We start from the raw sequence: 16,494 nt of genomic DNA, 5'->3' as shown, positions 1-16,494 counted from the left end.
TTTGTGGAGCAGCACGCTATACAGCTACTGCCTGCCACTCTGCCCCTGCAAGTCGTCACAGTGGATGGCAGAGAGTTGCTGGGGGGGCAGGTGGTGAAGCAGACGCCGCCAATGGTGATGCGACTTGGTAACCACAGGGAAGTCATCAGTTTTAATGTCACCCGACTGTCGGACACGCCCATTGTGTTGGGCATGAGTTGGCTGGACAGGCACAGTCCGACACTGGCTTGGTACCAGCGACAGCTGATCTTCGGCTCTTCTTATTGTGCCGAGCACTGCATCCTGCCCAGACAGGAGGGAGAGGAGGAGGAATCACAGCTGCAGTTGGGAACGTTGCAAGCGGTCCCCCACAAATACGCGGACTTTCTGGAGGTCTTCTGCGAGAAGGAGGCGGACAAGCTACCCCCTCACAGGCAGTATGACTGCAAGATTGACCTCCTGCCAGGGGCGACGCTGCCAAAAGGGAAGCTGTATTCCATGTCTGAGGACGAACTACAGGAACTCAAACAGTTCATAGATCACAATTTGGAGCGCGGTTTCATCCGGGAGTCCAAGGCAGTGGGGGGCAGTCCTGTTTTCTTCGTGAAGAAGAAAGACACGCCCCAAAAAAGACTTGTAGTTGATTACCGCCTCTTGAACAAGATGACCAAGCCCTCCGATTTCCCCATGCCCAGGATTGACGACCTCCTAGCGACGGTGCGCAAGGGACGCGTGTTCACCAAGTTGGACTTGCGAGGGGCATACAATCTCATCCGCATGAGGGAGGGCGATGAGTGGAAGACGGCCATGTTCACGCCTCTGGGCACCTACGAATACAGAGTGATGCCGTTTGGATTGCAAAACGGTTCTCACTGTTTTCAAGCTTTCATGCATCATGTGTTGGCGGGACTCCTCTACAAGAAGTGCGTCTGCTTCCTGGATGACATCCTGATATTCTCCGAATCGCAGCAAGCACATGACCAAGACGTTCGGGAGGTGCTGAAGAGGCTCCAGCAGCATAGACTGTACGCCAAGCTGGAGAAGTGCCAGTTTGACACGACGGAGGTGGATTTCCTGGGATACAAGTTGTCGGATAAGGGGCTTGCCATGGACAGCGGCAAGGTTCGCGCGGTATTGGATTGGAAGACCCCGCGCAACCGGAAGGAGGTCCAGCGGTTTGTGGGCTTTGCCAACTTCTATCGCAAGTTTATCAAGGGGTTCGCGATGCAGACGGCGGCTATTACGGACACGCTAAGCTCCAAGAAAAAGAAGTTCATCTGGACGGAGCAGGCAGAGCAGTCCTTTCAAGCACTCAAGCGTCTCTTCGCGTCGGAAGAGCAACTGCTGCATATCGACCCCAGCAGACCGATGCGGGTAGAGACGGACGCGTCCGATAGAGCCGTGGGAGCTGTCCTGCTGCAGCGAGACCCGCAGGGGGTCTGGAGGCCGGGAGCGTTCTACTCCAGAAAGCTCAGCAAGTCGGAGCAGAACTACACCATTTGGGACAGGGAGTTGCTGGCCATTCATGCAGCGTTCAAGGCGTGGAGGCATTTCCTGATCGGAGCCAAGCACACAGTGCAAGTCTGCACGGACCACAAGGATCTGGAGCACTGGCGCACGGCGCAGTTCCTGAACCAGAGGCAGATACGTTGGGCAGAGTTCTTTGCAGATTTCGATTTCCGAATAGAGTACGTCCCAGGCGACACCAACGTCATGGCAGATGCACTGTCCCGAAAACCGCAATACCTCGAAGAGGCGACGCCAGCGGCAGCCATGCACATCTTCGCGCCAACTGCGTGGGCGTGCGCTTCGGCCACAGTAGACCTGGATGCGGTGCGGCGTGCGTTGCAGGACGACTCATTCGCGCAGGCGAAGATGGCCGAGGTGCACAAGGGCACGGCGAAGAGCGACGAGTTCCAGATACGAGACGGCTTGCTCTTACGTAAAGGGGCCATCTACGTGCCGGGAGACGAACTTCGAGCCAAGGTACTCCAACAGTTGCACGACGCACCCACGGCTGGACACTTTGGCACAGAAAAAACGGTGGAATTGGTCGCAAGGGATTTCTGGTGGCCCAGACTGAGAGGGGAGGTCGCGGACTACGTCGCGAGGTGCGACACCTGCCAGAGGGCCAAGCCGGTGCACAAACCGCCGGCGGGACTGCTGGAACCGCTGCAAACGCCGTTTGAACCGTGGGAGAGGGTGGCCCTGGACTTTGTCACGGATCTACCCAGCTCGAGAGGCAAGACAGCTGTGCTAGTGGTGGTGGACTTGTTCACCAAGATGGCACATTTCATTCCGTGTGCGAAGGTGGCCACGGCGGAACAAACCGCCAAACTGTTCATAGATCACGTGTTCAGAGTGCACGGTCTGCCGCGGTCTATACTGTCCGACCGCGGACGCCAGTTCATCTCGAATTTCTGGCAGAAGCTGATGGGCTTCCTGAACATCAAGATCAACCTGACATCAGCGAGACACCCGCAGACCAACGGGCAAGCAGAGAGGGTCAATGCCATCATGCAACAGTACCTGAGATGCTATGCCAATCAACAGCCCGCGACGTGGGTGGATTACCTGCCGCTCGCCGAGTTCGCCTACAACAACACGAAGCACGTGTCCACAGGGGTGACGCCGTTCTTCGCCAACAATGGGAGGAATCCCAGAACCTTCCCGGGACTGGAGAGAGTGGGGGAAGGAGAACCGCAGACGGCGGACGCTTTCGCGTCAGAGTTGCAGGAGGTCCACGATCAACTCCGACGACAGCTGGAGCTAGCGAAGCACGCATACAAGGTGCAAGCTGACAAGCACAGGCGGGTGGGCGAAGAGATCCGAGTGGGAGACTGGGTCTGGTTGGCAGCCCACGCAGTGCCGACCAGATCGTTAGCCAAGAAGAAGTTGGGGCACAAGCAACTCGGTCCCTATCAAGTCGAAGCGCAGATCAACCCGGTAGCTTTCCGGCTGGTGCTGCCGGAGGGTTCCAGGATGCATCCGGTGTTCCACAGGTCGGTGCTCACTCCCTACAAGGCACCTCACAGATTCCAGGAGCCAGGAACGGCACCGAGTCCGTCTCGGGAGCGGACGGAGCCGGGGAGATTGCCACAGCAGGACCCCATCAACGAAGTCACGGAGATTTTGGACTCCAGATGGGGGGAAGAGGGAGTAGAATACCTCCTAGCCAGAGAGGGCACCCGGGCCAGTGCTAATAGCTGGGTGCCAGACTACGCCTTGGAGGAACCCCTGCTCAAGGACGAGTTTCATGCCCTTTTCCCACACAGACCCATGCCAGCAGGCTTCTTCGATGACTGGTTGTTCACGCCCACACTGTCATCCAGCACGTTCCATGGATTCGACTCGGACGGGGAACCCGCACCGGGCACCCGTTCCCCAGAGGGGTCACCGGAGGGTTCGGCATCAGACGCCTCGTATTGGTGGGACGATCGACCAGAGGAGCAGTGGCGCCAGAGGTGGCTGGAGATGCCAAGTCGAGCGACCGACGCAGAGACTGACATGGACGTGTTCGGGGAGGATCTTGGGTTCGAGCACGGCGGCACTGAAATGGAAGCGGAGCAGATCAACGTTGACAAACGCGAGGAGGAAGACTCGGAGGTCTTCAGTTGGCGGCCAGCGACGGGGAGCGAACTGTATCCGGCATTCACTCCCGTGATGAGGGAGCACCCAGCACCCACACCTGAAGGCGGGGAGGGGGGAAGGGGGGGCTTCGAGGGGGGGATGGATGTCAGGGGTTCAGGAGCAGAGACGCAGAGAAGGGAGGAGACAGAGAGCGAGGGGGAGGAATACGAAGGAAGGATGAGTGGGGATGACGACCCGAGATCACCGAGCCTGTCCAGTGAGTCCGTGGATTCCCAGAAGGGAGCGCCAGCGGTCAGAGCAAGGGGGGAAAGCAGGGGGACACCCCAGGAAGAAGGGGCCAGAGAGGGATCAGAGAGCAGCAGCTGGAGAGCGGGACCCACGTGCCCAGCTGGGAGCAGCAGGGAGAGAGGGGACCAGACATCGGGTTCCGGAGGCTTTCAGCAGGAGGGAGGGCATGAGTCAGGAGTAGTCACGCCCACCTCAGGGAGCGACGAAACGGTCAAGAGGAAGGTAGAGAGTTGGGCGCGCGCGCCAAGTTCAAATGCAGCGGAAGCTGGCGCAGCGAGCAGCCCGGAGAGTGAGCCAGGTCCCAAAGCCCGCCGCAAGGAAGCAGAAGGGTCCGGGGGGTCCACGTCAGAAGAGAGTAGGAAGGAAGAGACCCCGGGGGCAGAAGGACCCAGAGACGGAGGGAAAGGCGCAGGAGGTGGAGCAAGGCTAGGGTATTAAACTGGTGTGCTAGAGGCGGAGACTCAGACGGGTCTTCGCCGGTCTGACACAGAAGACGTAGGGCTGCACATTGCAGTTCGGAAATGGAACCTGTAACCCAATAAAGACTCTTATAACGTGAACGCTGGCTAACGTGGTCCTATGTGAGCTGGGACTGGGTAGCAGCCCTGACACGCGGACATGCCTTGGACCTGGTGTTTACCTCTATGGATGTTCATGATCTGACACTAAGTAAAAGCAAAACAAAAGAAGTGCCATGGTCAGATCACTTCCTGGTGCAACTGGACTTCTCCGCGACCCTTCCCCTCTGCAGGGAGGTGGGACCGATTTGGATGGTCTCCCACCATATAATGGATCCAAATGGTTACCAGAGAGTGGTAGGGGATGCTTTATCCCATGATTCCCTGGTGGCCCGCTGGAATGTGGAGTTAACCAGGGCTATTGACTGGCTCCGAAGCACCCTCTCTGATTGCATGGAGCCCGAACAGCCCCGTGGTTTTCCACAGGTCGGAGGGCAATGAAACAATCGTTGAGACGGCTAGAGCACCGGTGAGGGATGACCCATTCTGAAGCTGACCAGACACGGGTTAGAGTTGAATGTTGAGCCTACCAAGTGGCGGTAGGGACGGCGAAAACTACTTTCTTCACCGCCTCTATTGCATCTGCAGAAAACAGCAGCAGGAGACTTTTCCAGGTGGTTCGCAATTTAGCAGAACCACCTGCTCCATCAGGGGTCAGTGCAGCCCACATGATCTCCTGCAATGATTTTGCAAAGTTTTTTACAGATAAAGTCGCTCAGATTCACTCAGGTCGCTCAAGTCGCTCAGGTAGACTCCACCGTGGGAGTAGGGCCGGGGCGGGAGAGTGCTAGAGTCTGTCTAGTCAAGTTGTATGGGATCAATTCCAACCTGTTACCCCCTAGGATGTGGACAGACTGCTTGGACGAGTGAAACCAACCACTTGTCTCCTTGATCCTTGCCCATCCTGGCTGATAAAAGCTAGCCGGGAAGGACTGGGCGATGGGCTTTGTGGGGTTGTGAATGCTTCCCTCCATGAGGGAGCCTTTCCAGACCCGCTGAAAGAGGCAGTTCTTAAACCGCTTCTTAAAAAACCATTTTTAGATGCGGCCACGATGTCCAACTATCGCTGAGTCTCAAATCTTCCATTCTTGGGCAAGGTGATTGAGCGAGTAGTTGCTGAACAACTCCAGGCACGCCTGGAAGAAGCGGACCATTTGGATCCCTTCCAGTCGGGATTCAGGCCTCATCATGGGACTGAAACTGCCTTGGTCGCACTGGTTGATGATCTCTGGTGGGCTAGGGACAAAGGTTTCCTAGTTCTGCTGGATCTGTCAGCGGCCTTTGATACCATTGAGCATAACATCCTTCTGGACCGTCTTGAGGGGCTGGGAGCTGGGGGCACTGTCATACAGTGGTTCCGCTCCTTCCTCCTGGGCCGTGTCCAGAAAGTGGTGGTGGGGGATGAGTGTTCAGACCCCTGGGCCCTCACTTGTGGGGTGCCTCAGGGTTCTGTCCTCTCCCCCATGCTTTTCAACATCTACATGAAGTCGCTGGGAGAGATCATCAGGGGGTTTGGGCTGGGTGTTCATCCATATGCGGATGATACCCAGCTCTACCTCTCCTTTAAATCAGAACCAGTGGAGGCGGTGAAGGTCCTGTGTGAGTGCCTGGAGGCGGTTGGAGGTTGGATGGCGGCAAACAGATTGAGGTTGAATCCTGACAAGACAGAAGTACTGTTTCTGGGGGACAGGAGGCGGGCAGGTGTGGGGGATTCCCTGGTCTTGAATGGGGTAACCGTGCCCCTGAAGGACCAGGTGCGCAGCCTGGGAGTCATTTTGGACTCACAGCTGTCCATGGAGGCACAGGTCAAATCTGTGTCCAGGGCAGCTGTGTACCAGCTCCATCTGGTACGTAGGCTGAGACCCTATCTGCCCGCGGACTGCCTTGCCAGAGTGGTGCATGCTCTGGTTATCTCCCGCTTGGACTACTGCAATGCGCTCTACGTGGGGCTACCTTTGAAGGTGACCCAGAAACTACAACTAATCCAGAATGCAGCAGCCAGACTGGTGACTGGGAACGGCTGCCGAGACCATATAACACCGGTCTTGAAAGACCTACATTGGCTCCCAGTACGTTTCTGAGCACAATTCAATGTGTTGGTGCTGACCTTTAAAGCCCTAAACGGCCTCGGTCCAGTATACCTGAAGGAGCGTCTCCACCTCCATCGTTCTACCCGGACACTGAGGTCCAGCACCGAGGGCCTTCTGGTGGTTCCCTCACTACGAGAAGCCAAGTTACAGGGAACCAGGCAGAGGGCCTTCTCAGTAGTGGCGCCCTCCCTGTGGAACGCCCTCCCACCAGATGTCAAAGAGAACAACAACTACCAGACTTTTTGAAGACATCTGAAGGCAGCCCTGTTTAGGGAAGCTTTTAATGTTTGATGTATCATTGTATTTTAATATTCTTTTGGAAGCCGCCCAGAGTGGCTGGGGAAACCCAGCCAGATGGGCGGGGTATAAATACTAAATTATTATTATTATTATTATTATTATTATTATTATTATTATTATTCAGAAGAGCATGATCACTCGCGCCTAATGATCCTTCCACTTCTACCCCACTAACCAGGTCATCAACATTGGTTAGGACCAGATCTAAAATGGCTGTTCCTCTTGTTGCTTCTCCCACTTTCTGGACAATGAAGTTGTCTGCAAGGCCAGTGAGGAATCTGTTTGACCTTATGCTCTTGGCTGAGTTTGACATCCAACAAATATCCGGGTAATTGAAGTCCCCCATTACTACTATCTCCCTTCCTTTTGCATGCTTGGCCATATGTTCCAGGAAGGCATCATCTATGTCCTCCGTTTGGCTTGGGGATCTATAGTAAACTCCCACAATGAGGTCTCTGTTATTCTTCTCTCCCTTAATTTTGACCCAAATGCTCTCACTTTGGCTTTGAGGTTCTAAATCTTGGATCTCTTCACAGGTATACACATCCCTGACATATAACGCCACTCCTCCTCCTTTCTTGTCTGGTCTGTTTCTCTGAAATAGATTGTATCCCCCCATTATTACATTCCAATCGTGGGACTTATCCCACCAGGTTTCAGTGATGCCTATTATGTCATATTTAGTTTGCTGTACCAAGAGCTCAAGCTCATCTTGTTTATTTCCCATGCTTTGCGCATTAGTGTACAGACATTGAAGTCCATTAATCATTCCCCCGTGTCTCTTATTTAAGGATTTTTTCCTCCCACCACTAGGTCTGCGTGCTGTTTGCTCCATTTGGTCTATGACATTTGGATGATCATCTTCATCAATTGATAGACTCCTACCTTCAGTAGCACTGTCTCCCTCCCCCACATTAGTCAGTTTAAAGCCCTCCTGATGAGGTTTCTGAGATTTTTGGCAAAAACATTTCTCCCAACCGTTGTGAGGTGCAGCCCATCGCTTGCCAGAAGTCCATCTTCAAGAAACTGCAGTCCGTGATCTAAGAATCCAAACCGTTCCTGTTTACACCATTTGCGAAGCCAGCTGTTCACTTCCACTATTTTCCCCTCTCTCCCTGGGCCACGTCGTTCAACTGGGAGGACAGATGAGATGACAATTTGTGCATTTAGTTGCTTCAATTTCCTGCCGAGAGTCTTGTAGTCTCTTTTGATCTTCTTGAGGCTATTGCTTGCAGTGTCATTGGTTCCCACATGAACCAAGAGGAAGGGGTATTTGTCAGTGGGTTTTATGATTCCTTGCAGTCGTTCAGTTACATCTTGGATCTTGGCCCCGGGGAGACAGCACACTTCCCGAGACATCTTGTCAGGCCCACAGATCACTGCTTCTGTTCCCCTCCGTAGGGAATCCCCTATCACCACTACACGCCTCCTCTTAGGTTTGGTCGGGGTTCTTCCGTGAGCTGTCCGTTCCAAGGTCGCCTGCACATTCCCTGAGGACTGACTTTGCTGCTCGTCTTCATATACCTGATCGACTGTAATGAGGGAGAGATCCTCAAATGGAGTCTGCTCTTCGTCTTCCATGCTAGGGGAAAGGACCTCAAAGCGATTGTGTATTTCTAAACAATCAGAGTGAACCCTGGGCCTCCTACTTCTTTGAGTCACGTTTCTCCATATATCTGGCTCCTGTGTTGGTGAACTAGCCTCCTTCTCAGGGGAGTCCCCTGTCTCCTCCTTGGTGGGGACGGTGTGGTCTGTTGCTTCCAAGAAGAGCTCCAGCTCTCTAATTCTTTGGAGCGTAGCTACACGTTCCTCCAGTTGCTGGACTTTGTCTTTTAAAAGGGCAATCAACATGCAATTGCTGCAGGTAAAGCTGCCTGCAACCTTTGGCAAGATGGCAAACATTGCGCAGGAACCGCAGGCGACTGCAGCTGTTCCCTCCCCCTCCATCTTGAGAATGTGTCGTTGGGGGTGGCTACAGAGGTCCTCCATCATAAATAGCGTGAAGACAGGACAAATAACTCCCCCCACACCAAAAAAAACCTAGGTCTCCCCAACAAACGTTTGAGACTAGCTCCCCTAAATCTAAAAGATGGATCAAACTGTGCACGCCGCTGCCCTGCTAGCTCTGATAAGCTCTTCCCACAGCTAATCACCTGCCTCAACAGAGACCCTGCCCCCTCTGACCTTTGCACAGGGAGAACAGCTAATCAGCCACAAAGAAAAGCACTGGGGGGGGAGATAGGAAGACCAGTTTTTTTGGGGGGCGTCTCAATCGTGGCTTCCTTGGGCAATCTTTGAAGGGGCCGCCTTGGCTTCTCCCTCCCGCCCAGGGATCCCTGAAAAGTGGGGGTCCTGCCCCCACCCTTCCATCCTGCAATCTCCATCCTCTTCCCACCCCATAAGTCCCTGCCCTGTCCGGACGCAGCGCTTCTGTCCAGTCCAACCATTGGTCCCCTGGAGAGGAGAGGAAATCCCCAGAGGAAGAGGGGAGGGGAGAGGCCTTCTCAGAAGCGGCTCTTGGTTTCCGCAATCCCACCCAGGAAGCAGCCAGAAACCTTTTCCTCTCTCTCAGGCTTCCATCTTTATTGTCTTTTCCACTGAGGGTGAGGATAATGTACACCTGTCATCAGAAACAGGGGTGCAGAGTCCATGGAATGGCTCTCAGGATTGATACAGAAGTTGCACCTCAAAAGCATTTCTTTTATTTTTTAAAAAGATATTTATTAAGATTTTCAGAATATTACAGAATAAAGAAAAGGAAAAAAAGAAAAATACAAAATAAAAATGGTTAAAAACAATTCATTCTTTCCATTACTTATCTTTCATTTGCTTGTTTCCCGGACCTCCTCACACCTCCCTTTTTTGTATTCCAGTTCAAATTATTAGTTCAGCAAATCCCTCCCCTCTTTGTATATCCTAGTCTTTAATCATAAAGTATTGTAACATTAATTTTTTACCTATTAATAATCCATTTTTTCATATTCCCTTATAACATTACAGCTAAAGACCACTTAGTTTCTATCCAACATGATTCTGGCATTCATTAATTTTGCAATATTTCTGTAGATAGTCTTTAAACTTTTTCCAATATTCTTCCATCAACTCTTCTCCCTGGTCTCGGATTCTGCCAGTCATTTCCGTAAAAAGCATTTCTGTTCCTCTTATTCTTTCTAGGCAATGTCAGAGTGACTGACAAGCTGGGATACAACCCATCAGCATCCTATGACAGCGACTGCATGATTCTTCCCAGTCAAAGGACCCATTTTCATGATAGACAGTACCTGGGGCTGGAGGCTCTACACACCGGGTGTGCCTGTGCAGGCCAAAGACTGCCAGTATTAGCACAGGTGAGTTGTGTGACCTCCCCAAATTTACAGACTGTATGTGAATGAGAGTTTGTGGGTGGGATTATAGTTTACGGCAACCCTGTGATTTTCTCCACCCATAACATTTCGTGAGCTGATATTGCAGTAAAAATTCCAAAATAACTACAAAAAATCACATGATAATAATAATAGTACGGTGGTACCTCGGGTTAAGAACTGAATTTGTTCTGGAGGTCCGTTCTTAACCTGAAACTGTTCTTAACCTGAAGCACCACTTTAGCTAATGGGGTGTCCTCCTGCCGCCGTGCGATTTGTGTTCTCATCCTGAAGAAGAAGAAGAAGAAGAAGAGAAGAGTTTGGATTTGATATCCCGCCTTTCACTCCCCTTCAGGAGTCTCAAAGCGGCTAACATTCTCCTTTCCCTTCCTCCCCCACAACAAACACTCTGTGAGGTGAGTGAGGCTGAGAGACTTCACAGAAGTGTGACTGGCCCAAGGTCACCCAGCAGCTGCAGGTGGAGGAGCGGAGACGCGAACCCGGTTACCCAGATTACGTGACTACCGCTCTTAACCACTACACCACACTGGCAAAGTTCTTAACAGAAGGTACTATTTCTGGGTTAGCAGAGTCTGTAACCTGAAGCGTCTGTAACATGAAGTACCACTGTAAAAGTTATAGTATTCGTCTTTTCCCCCAGCCACTCTGGGCAGCTTACAGTACATATAGGTAAAGGTAAAGGGACCCCTGACCATTAGGTCCAGTCATGGCCGACTCTGGGGTTACGGCGCTCATCTCACTTTATTGGCTGAGGGAACCCGCGTACAGCTTCCGGGTCATGTGGCCAGCATGACTGAGCTGCTTCTGGCGAACCAGAGCAGCGCACGGAAATGCCGTTTACCTTCCCGACAGTACAGTACATATACAAGACAGTAAAACATCAAACATTAAAAACCTCCAGATACAGCTGTCTTCTAAATGTCAGATGGTTGCCTCCTTCCTTGCCCTCTGAAGGGAGGGCATTCCATGGGGCAGGAGGCCCTCTGCCTGGTTCCCTGGAACTTCACTTCTAACAGCAAGGGAACCAGCAGAAGACCCTCGGAGGAGGACCTCCCTGTCCGGACTGAGCGATGGGGGTGAAGATGCTCCTTCAGTTCCACAGGGCCAAGGCAGGGGCCAAAACAGCACTCAAGTAAGAAACAGACAAGCAGAGTAGAGAAATATCAGAATAGGAAGCGGGAGCAGGCACATTTCAATACTGCAATTTATATATAATTCAATGTCAGAAATCATGCTGTGTTATTAAAGATGATTGAGGATTATGAAAGGTTCCTGATGCATTACTACCATTTGACAAAATACCATTTTTATTTCCTAAAAATTGGGAACATGGGGAGGACATGGGAGAATGTAGATGTTGAAATAAGAGAAGGTGCTAATGGCGGTTGATGTGTCCTTTTTTCCCTGTCTTCTCTTTCCTGAAACCCAAACAGGATTTCCTTTCTGCCCACTCTGAAAAAGGTGATGGAGAAGACAGAACTGTAAGGGACAAGGCACCTTTCGTTTCATTAAGAATAGCCATTAAAATGTGTGAAATGTGTAATATGCTTCACTGAATGAGCACACATAGTTCACATCAATGAACAAAAAAAGGAAAGAACCCATTTAAAGGTATGGAGGGCGGAAAGAGCTTCTCTTTCAATGCAAACACACCAGCGGACTCACATAGAGAGAAAACGTTTTACGTGCAGAGAGTGTGGGAAGAACTTCAGTCAGAGTGGAAACCTTAAATTGCACAAACGGACTCACACAGGGGAGAAACCATATAAGTGTGTTGAGTGTGGAAAGAGCTTTAGTTACAGTGGAAACCTTAGGGAACATCAACGGGACTCACACAGGAGAGAAACCATTTACATGTATGGAGTGTGGAAAGAGCTTCAGTCAGAGTGCACACTTTAGATCCCATCATCGGACTCACACAGGGGAGAAACCATATGAATGTATGGATTGTGGAAAGAGCTTCAGTCGGAGTGCACACCTTAGAAATCATCAACGGACTCACACAGGGGAGAAACCATTTAAATGTATTGAGTGTGGAAAGGGCTTTAGTGAAAATGGAAGCCTAAGAAATCATCAACGAACTCACACAGGGGAGAAACCATTTCAATGTATCGAGTGTGGAAAGGGCTTTAGTGATAGCGGAAGTCTTAGAAAACATCAACGGACTCACACAGGGGAGAAACCATTTCAATGTATCGAGTGTGGAAAGAGCTTTAGTGAAAATGGAAGCCTTAGAAATCATCAACGAACTCACACAGGGGAGAAACCATTTCAATGTATCGAGTGTGGAAAGAGCTTTAGTGAAAATGGAAGCCTTAGAAATCATCATCGGACTCACACAGGGGAGAAACCATATAAATGTATCGAGTGTGGAAAGAGCTTCAGTCAGAGTGCACACCTTAGATCACATCAACGGACTCACACAGGGAATAAGCCATATAAATGTATCGAGTGTGGAAAGAGCTTTAGTGATAGCGGAAGTCTTAGAAAACATGAACGGACTCACACAGGCGAGAAACCATTTAAATGTATCGAGTGTGGAAAGAGCTTTAGTGAAAATAGAAGCCTTAGAAATCATCAACGAACTCACACAGGGGAGAAACCATATAAATGTATCGAGTGTGGAAAGAGCTTCAGTCAGAGTGGACACCTCAATATACATCAACGGACTCACACAGGGGAGAAACCTTTTAAATGTATGGAGTGTGGAAAGAGCTTTCGTGATAGCAGCAGCCTTAGATCACATCAACGGACTCACACAGGGGAGAAACCATTTAAATGTATCGAGTGTGGAAAGAGCTTCAGTCAGCGTGCACACCTTAGATCACATCAACGGACTCACACATGGGAGAAACCATTTCAATGTATGGAGTGTGAAAAGAGCTTCAGTGAGAGTGCACACTTTAGATCACATCAACGGAGTCACATGGGGAGAAACCATTTAAATGCATGGAGTGTGGAAAGGACTTCAGTCAGAGTGGAACACTGGAAAAAAAATCAATGGACTCACACACGGGAGAAACCACATAAATGTATAGAGTGTGGATAGAGTTTCCATTGTAATCCAAGCCTTAGATCACATCAACGGACTCATATAGGAGAGAAACAATTTCATTGTATGGAGTACAGTAAATACTTCACTCAGTGTGGAAATCTTAGAAAACATCAGTAGATACACAGGGGAGAAACCATTTAAAGGTATGGACTGTGGAAGGAGCTTCAGTCAGAGTGGAACCCTTGATTTATGTCAACAAACTTACACAAAAGACAAACCGTATAAATATCAGGAAAGTAGATAGAGGTTCACTCTTAGTGGAAGTTGAAAATCAACAGACTCACGGACAGGAAGAACTCTAAGAGTTGAAACCCTTCAAACCATCAACAAACTCAGAGAGGAGAAGCAGTTTAAATGAAAAGATTGCAAGAAGTGCTTTATTTATAATGGAGTGATCAAGGAACATCCCAGGACCCTCACATAGGAGAACCCATTTAGATGTATGGAGTGTGGGACTTCTTCCTCTCAGAGTCCACTCTGAGCAATGAACTCGGCAGGAAATCATTCCTAAAAGCATGAGGTATATGTGAAGTTCTGGTGTTTATATGTAAAACATTACAATAATCAAATAATGAAGGCAGCATCTCACAATGGTGAGTATAATTTTAGATGAAAGTACCTTTGGTTTTTGCACCAAACTCTGTCACACACCCCACCGCATGATCTCCAAGCACTGCTTCTTCACCAGAACGTCATCGCTGCCTCCTGCCCTGCGCGTTCTGAAGAAAACTTGAAATACTGTAATTGAATGGGAGATTCCCCCCCCCCCAAGTCTAATTTCAAGAGGGGGAATGAGGGGCTGCAGGTAGCAGGGAAGTCTCCTGGGGAGCCCATCTTCACTCATGAACCCCATGGGGCAACCCCAGAGCTCCTGCTCCTTCTGGGGTTTGAGGAAGATAGCATTTTTCCATAGTCCCAGAAGGCTTGCTTCAATCATGCTTCTCAGGAGTTTTCCTACCAGAGGACCACAGTGCTGTGGCTGCTGTTGTTGTCAAGGACTGGCTGGTGAGGGGGGGGGAGGCACCAGCTGGGGGACCCACAAGGGAAGAAGGCTCAGATCCTGTTGACTGGTGATGGGATGAGGCAAAAGAGGGAGAAAAGGGAGCAGACCGGAAGGGGAGATGTTGCAAGCTGAGGAGGAAAGTGGGTTAGGTGAGCAGGAGGAGTCTGGGGCAGAGAGCAGTTCAGGCTCAGAGGGAGGAGAGGAGGGGGACTTCCAGGTTGGCGCCATTGGTAATGGCGGAATTCCTCTGATCGGGAGGAATTTGCCCCGTGGGAATTTGGGTTTTATGCACATAAATCTCCTTTTTCTTCTTTGTTTTTCTGTATTTTCTTCTTTCCTTTTTTCTTAATTTTTTTAAAATTTTCTTTTTTGCAATATGAGATTCCAAATTCTTTGTATATGTGTGTAATTTAAATCAATAAAGATTATTTAAAAAAATAAATCAATTTGTGGCCGGCCTGATCAAGCGTTGCTTCCTCTGGTTAGCCCCACTGGAACTCCACTTCTTTCCAGACCCTGGGGTCACTAGAGGACTGGTGGCTCCTCCTGGCAAATGGCCTGGTGCGCGCTGGATCACCAGTCCTTCCTTGCCCCCAGAATCGGGCAACCGAAGGTCCCATCTGGGGTGCCATCTGTTGTAAACAAAAGCTGCCCTTCTTCCCTTATGGGGGACACAAGAGCCCTTTATAGAGTCCCTTGTAGGTTCTCCATCGGTAAGAGAAAACAACAGACACTAACCAGAGAATACTGAGAAGCAAAGTAGCTAGTAAGCCTGATCTCTATTGATCTGTTGCAACAGGGTGCTCCCCTCACACGCAGAAAAGGAGGAGGACCCAGAACAAAGGTGTGCCTGCCTTTATATAGACATTTTAAATTCCCTGCCCTGGAGCTCAAGACCACCCCCCCACATACATCATACCTACATCACAGAAAAGGTGGTCTACAACAGAAATTTGAATGTTGTTATTTTTCCTGTCTGCCAGGTTATCTGATAATGGCTTATCTGATTCCCTTTCCTGGTAGTCTGGCCATTCCTTTGAGATGGTGATTTCCCAATTCCTGAGACAATGGGAAGGTTCCCTCACCCCCTCCCTCCTTGCAGAGAAAACGTTTGGTCAGTTTGGGAGTCTAAATGGTTTCAGGACGGTCTTCCTGAGCTGCTCCAGACATGTGGTCCACATATCTATGAATGTGCTTGCTTGGTACATTTATGAACATTTATTATATATATGAAACCTTAATTTTTTTATTACAGGATTCATCCTGTCCAGCCTTTCGCATGATGAGAAAACAGTCTCAAAGAAAACAGTCTGTGAGCACCTAGAAAGGAATGCTGTGATCACCAATAGTCAGCATGGATTTCTGAAAAATAAGTCATGTCAGACTAACCTGATCTCGTTTTTTGACAGAATTACAAGCCTGGTAGATGAAGGGAACGCAGTGGATGTAGCCTACCTTGATTTCAGCAAGGCATTTGACAAGGTGCCCCATGATATTCTTGTAAAGAAGCTGGTAAAATGCGGTCTTGACTATGCTACCACTCAGTGGATTTGTAACTGGCTGACTGACCGAACCCAAAGGGTGCTCATCAATGGTTCCTCTTCATCCTGGAGCAGAGTGACTAGTGGCGTGCCACAGGGTTCTGTCTTGGGCCCGGTCTTATTCAACATCTTTATCAACGACTTGGATGATGGACTCAAGGGCATCCTGATCAAATTTGCAGATGACACCAAACTGGGAGGGGTGGCTAACACCCCAGAGGACAGGATCACACTTCAAAACGACCTTGACAAATTAGAGAACTGAGCCAAAACAAACAAGATGAATTTTAACAGGGAGAAATGTAAAGTATTGCACTTGGGCAAAAAAAATGAGAGGCACAAATACAAGATGGGTGACACCTGGCTTGAGAGCAGTACATGTGAAAAGGATCTAGGAGTCTTGGTTGACCACAAACTTGACATGAGCCAACAGTGTGACGCTAAAAAAGCCAATGCAATTCTGGGCCTCATCAATAGGAGTATAGCATCTAGATCAAGGGAAGTAATAGTGCCACTGTATTCTGCTCTGGTCAGACCTCACCTGGAGTACTGTGTCCAGTTCTGGGCACCACAATTCAAGAAGGACACTGACAAACTGGAACGTGTCCAGAGGAGGGCAACCAAAATGGTCAAAGGCCTGGAAACGATGCCTTATGAGGAACGGCTAAGGGAGCTGGGCATGTTTAGCCTGGAGAAGAGGAGGTTAAGGGGTGATATGATAGCCATGTTCAAATACATAAAAGGAT

The 16,494-nt window shown here is 50.0% G+C and overlaps 1 protein-coding gene across 1 annotated transcript in view; it reads left to right on the top strand.

Annotated features, from left to right (window-relative positions):
• Positions 1-11,591: 11,591 nt before the first annotated feature.
• LOC309541368 (uncharacterized protein) overlaps positions 11,592-16,494 on the top strand; it is a 135,784-nt gene continuing 130,881 nt past the window's right edge. Inside the window, exon 1 of the mRNA XM_082239178.1 lies at positions 11,592-13,552. Within this exon, the coding sequence (XP_082095304.1) occupies positions 12,008-13,198 (1,191 nt within the window). The 5' untranslated portion in view covers positions 11,592-12,007 and the 3' untranslated portion in view covers positions 13,199-13,552. The remainder of the gene's footprint in view (positions 13,553-16,494) is intronic.

Source organism: Podarcis vaucheri (genome assembly GCF_965113315.1).
Source record: "Podarcis vaucheri genome assembly, chromosome: 10".
In the NCBI taxonomy this organism is placed as follows: Eukaryota; Metazoa; Chordata; class Lepidosauria; order Squamata; family Lacertidae; genus Podarcis; species Podarcis vaucheri.
The sequence above is the reverse complement of the archived record's forward strand: the minus strand, read 5'-3'. Positions and strand labels throughout refer to the sequence as shown.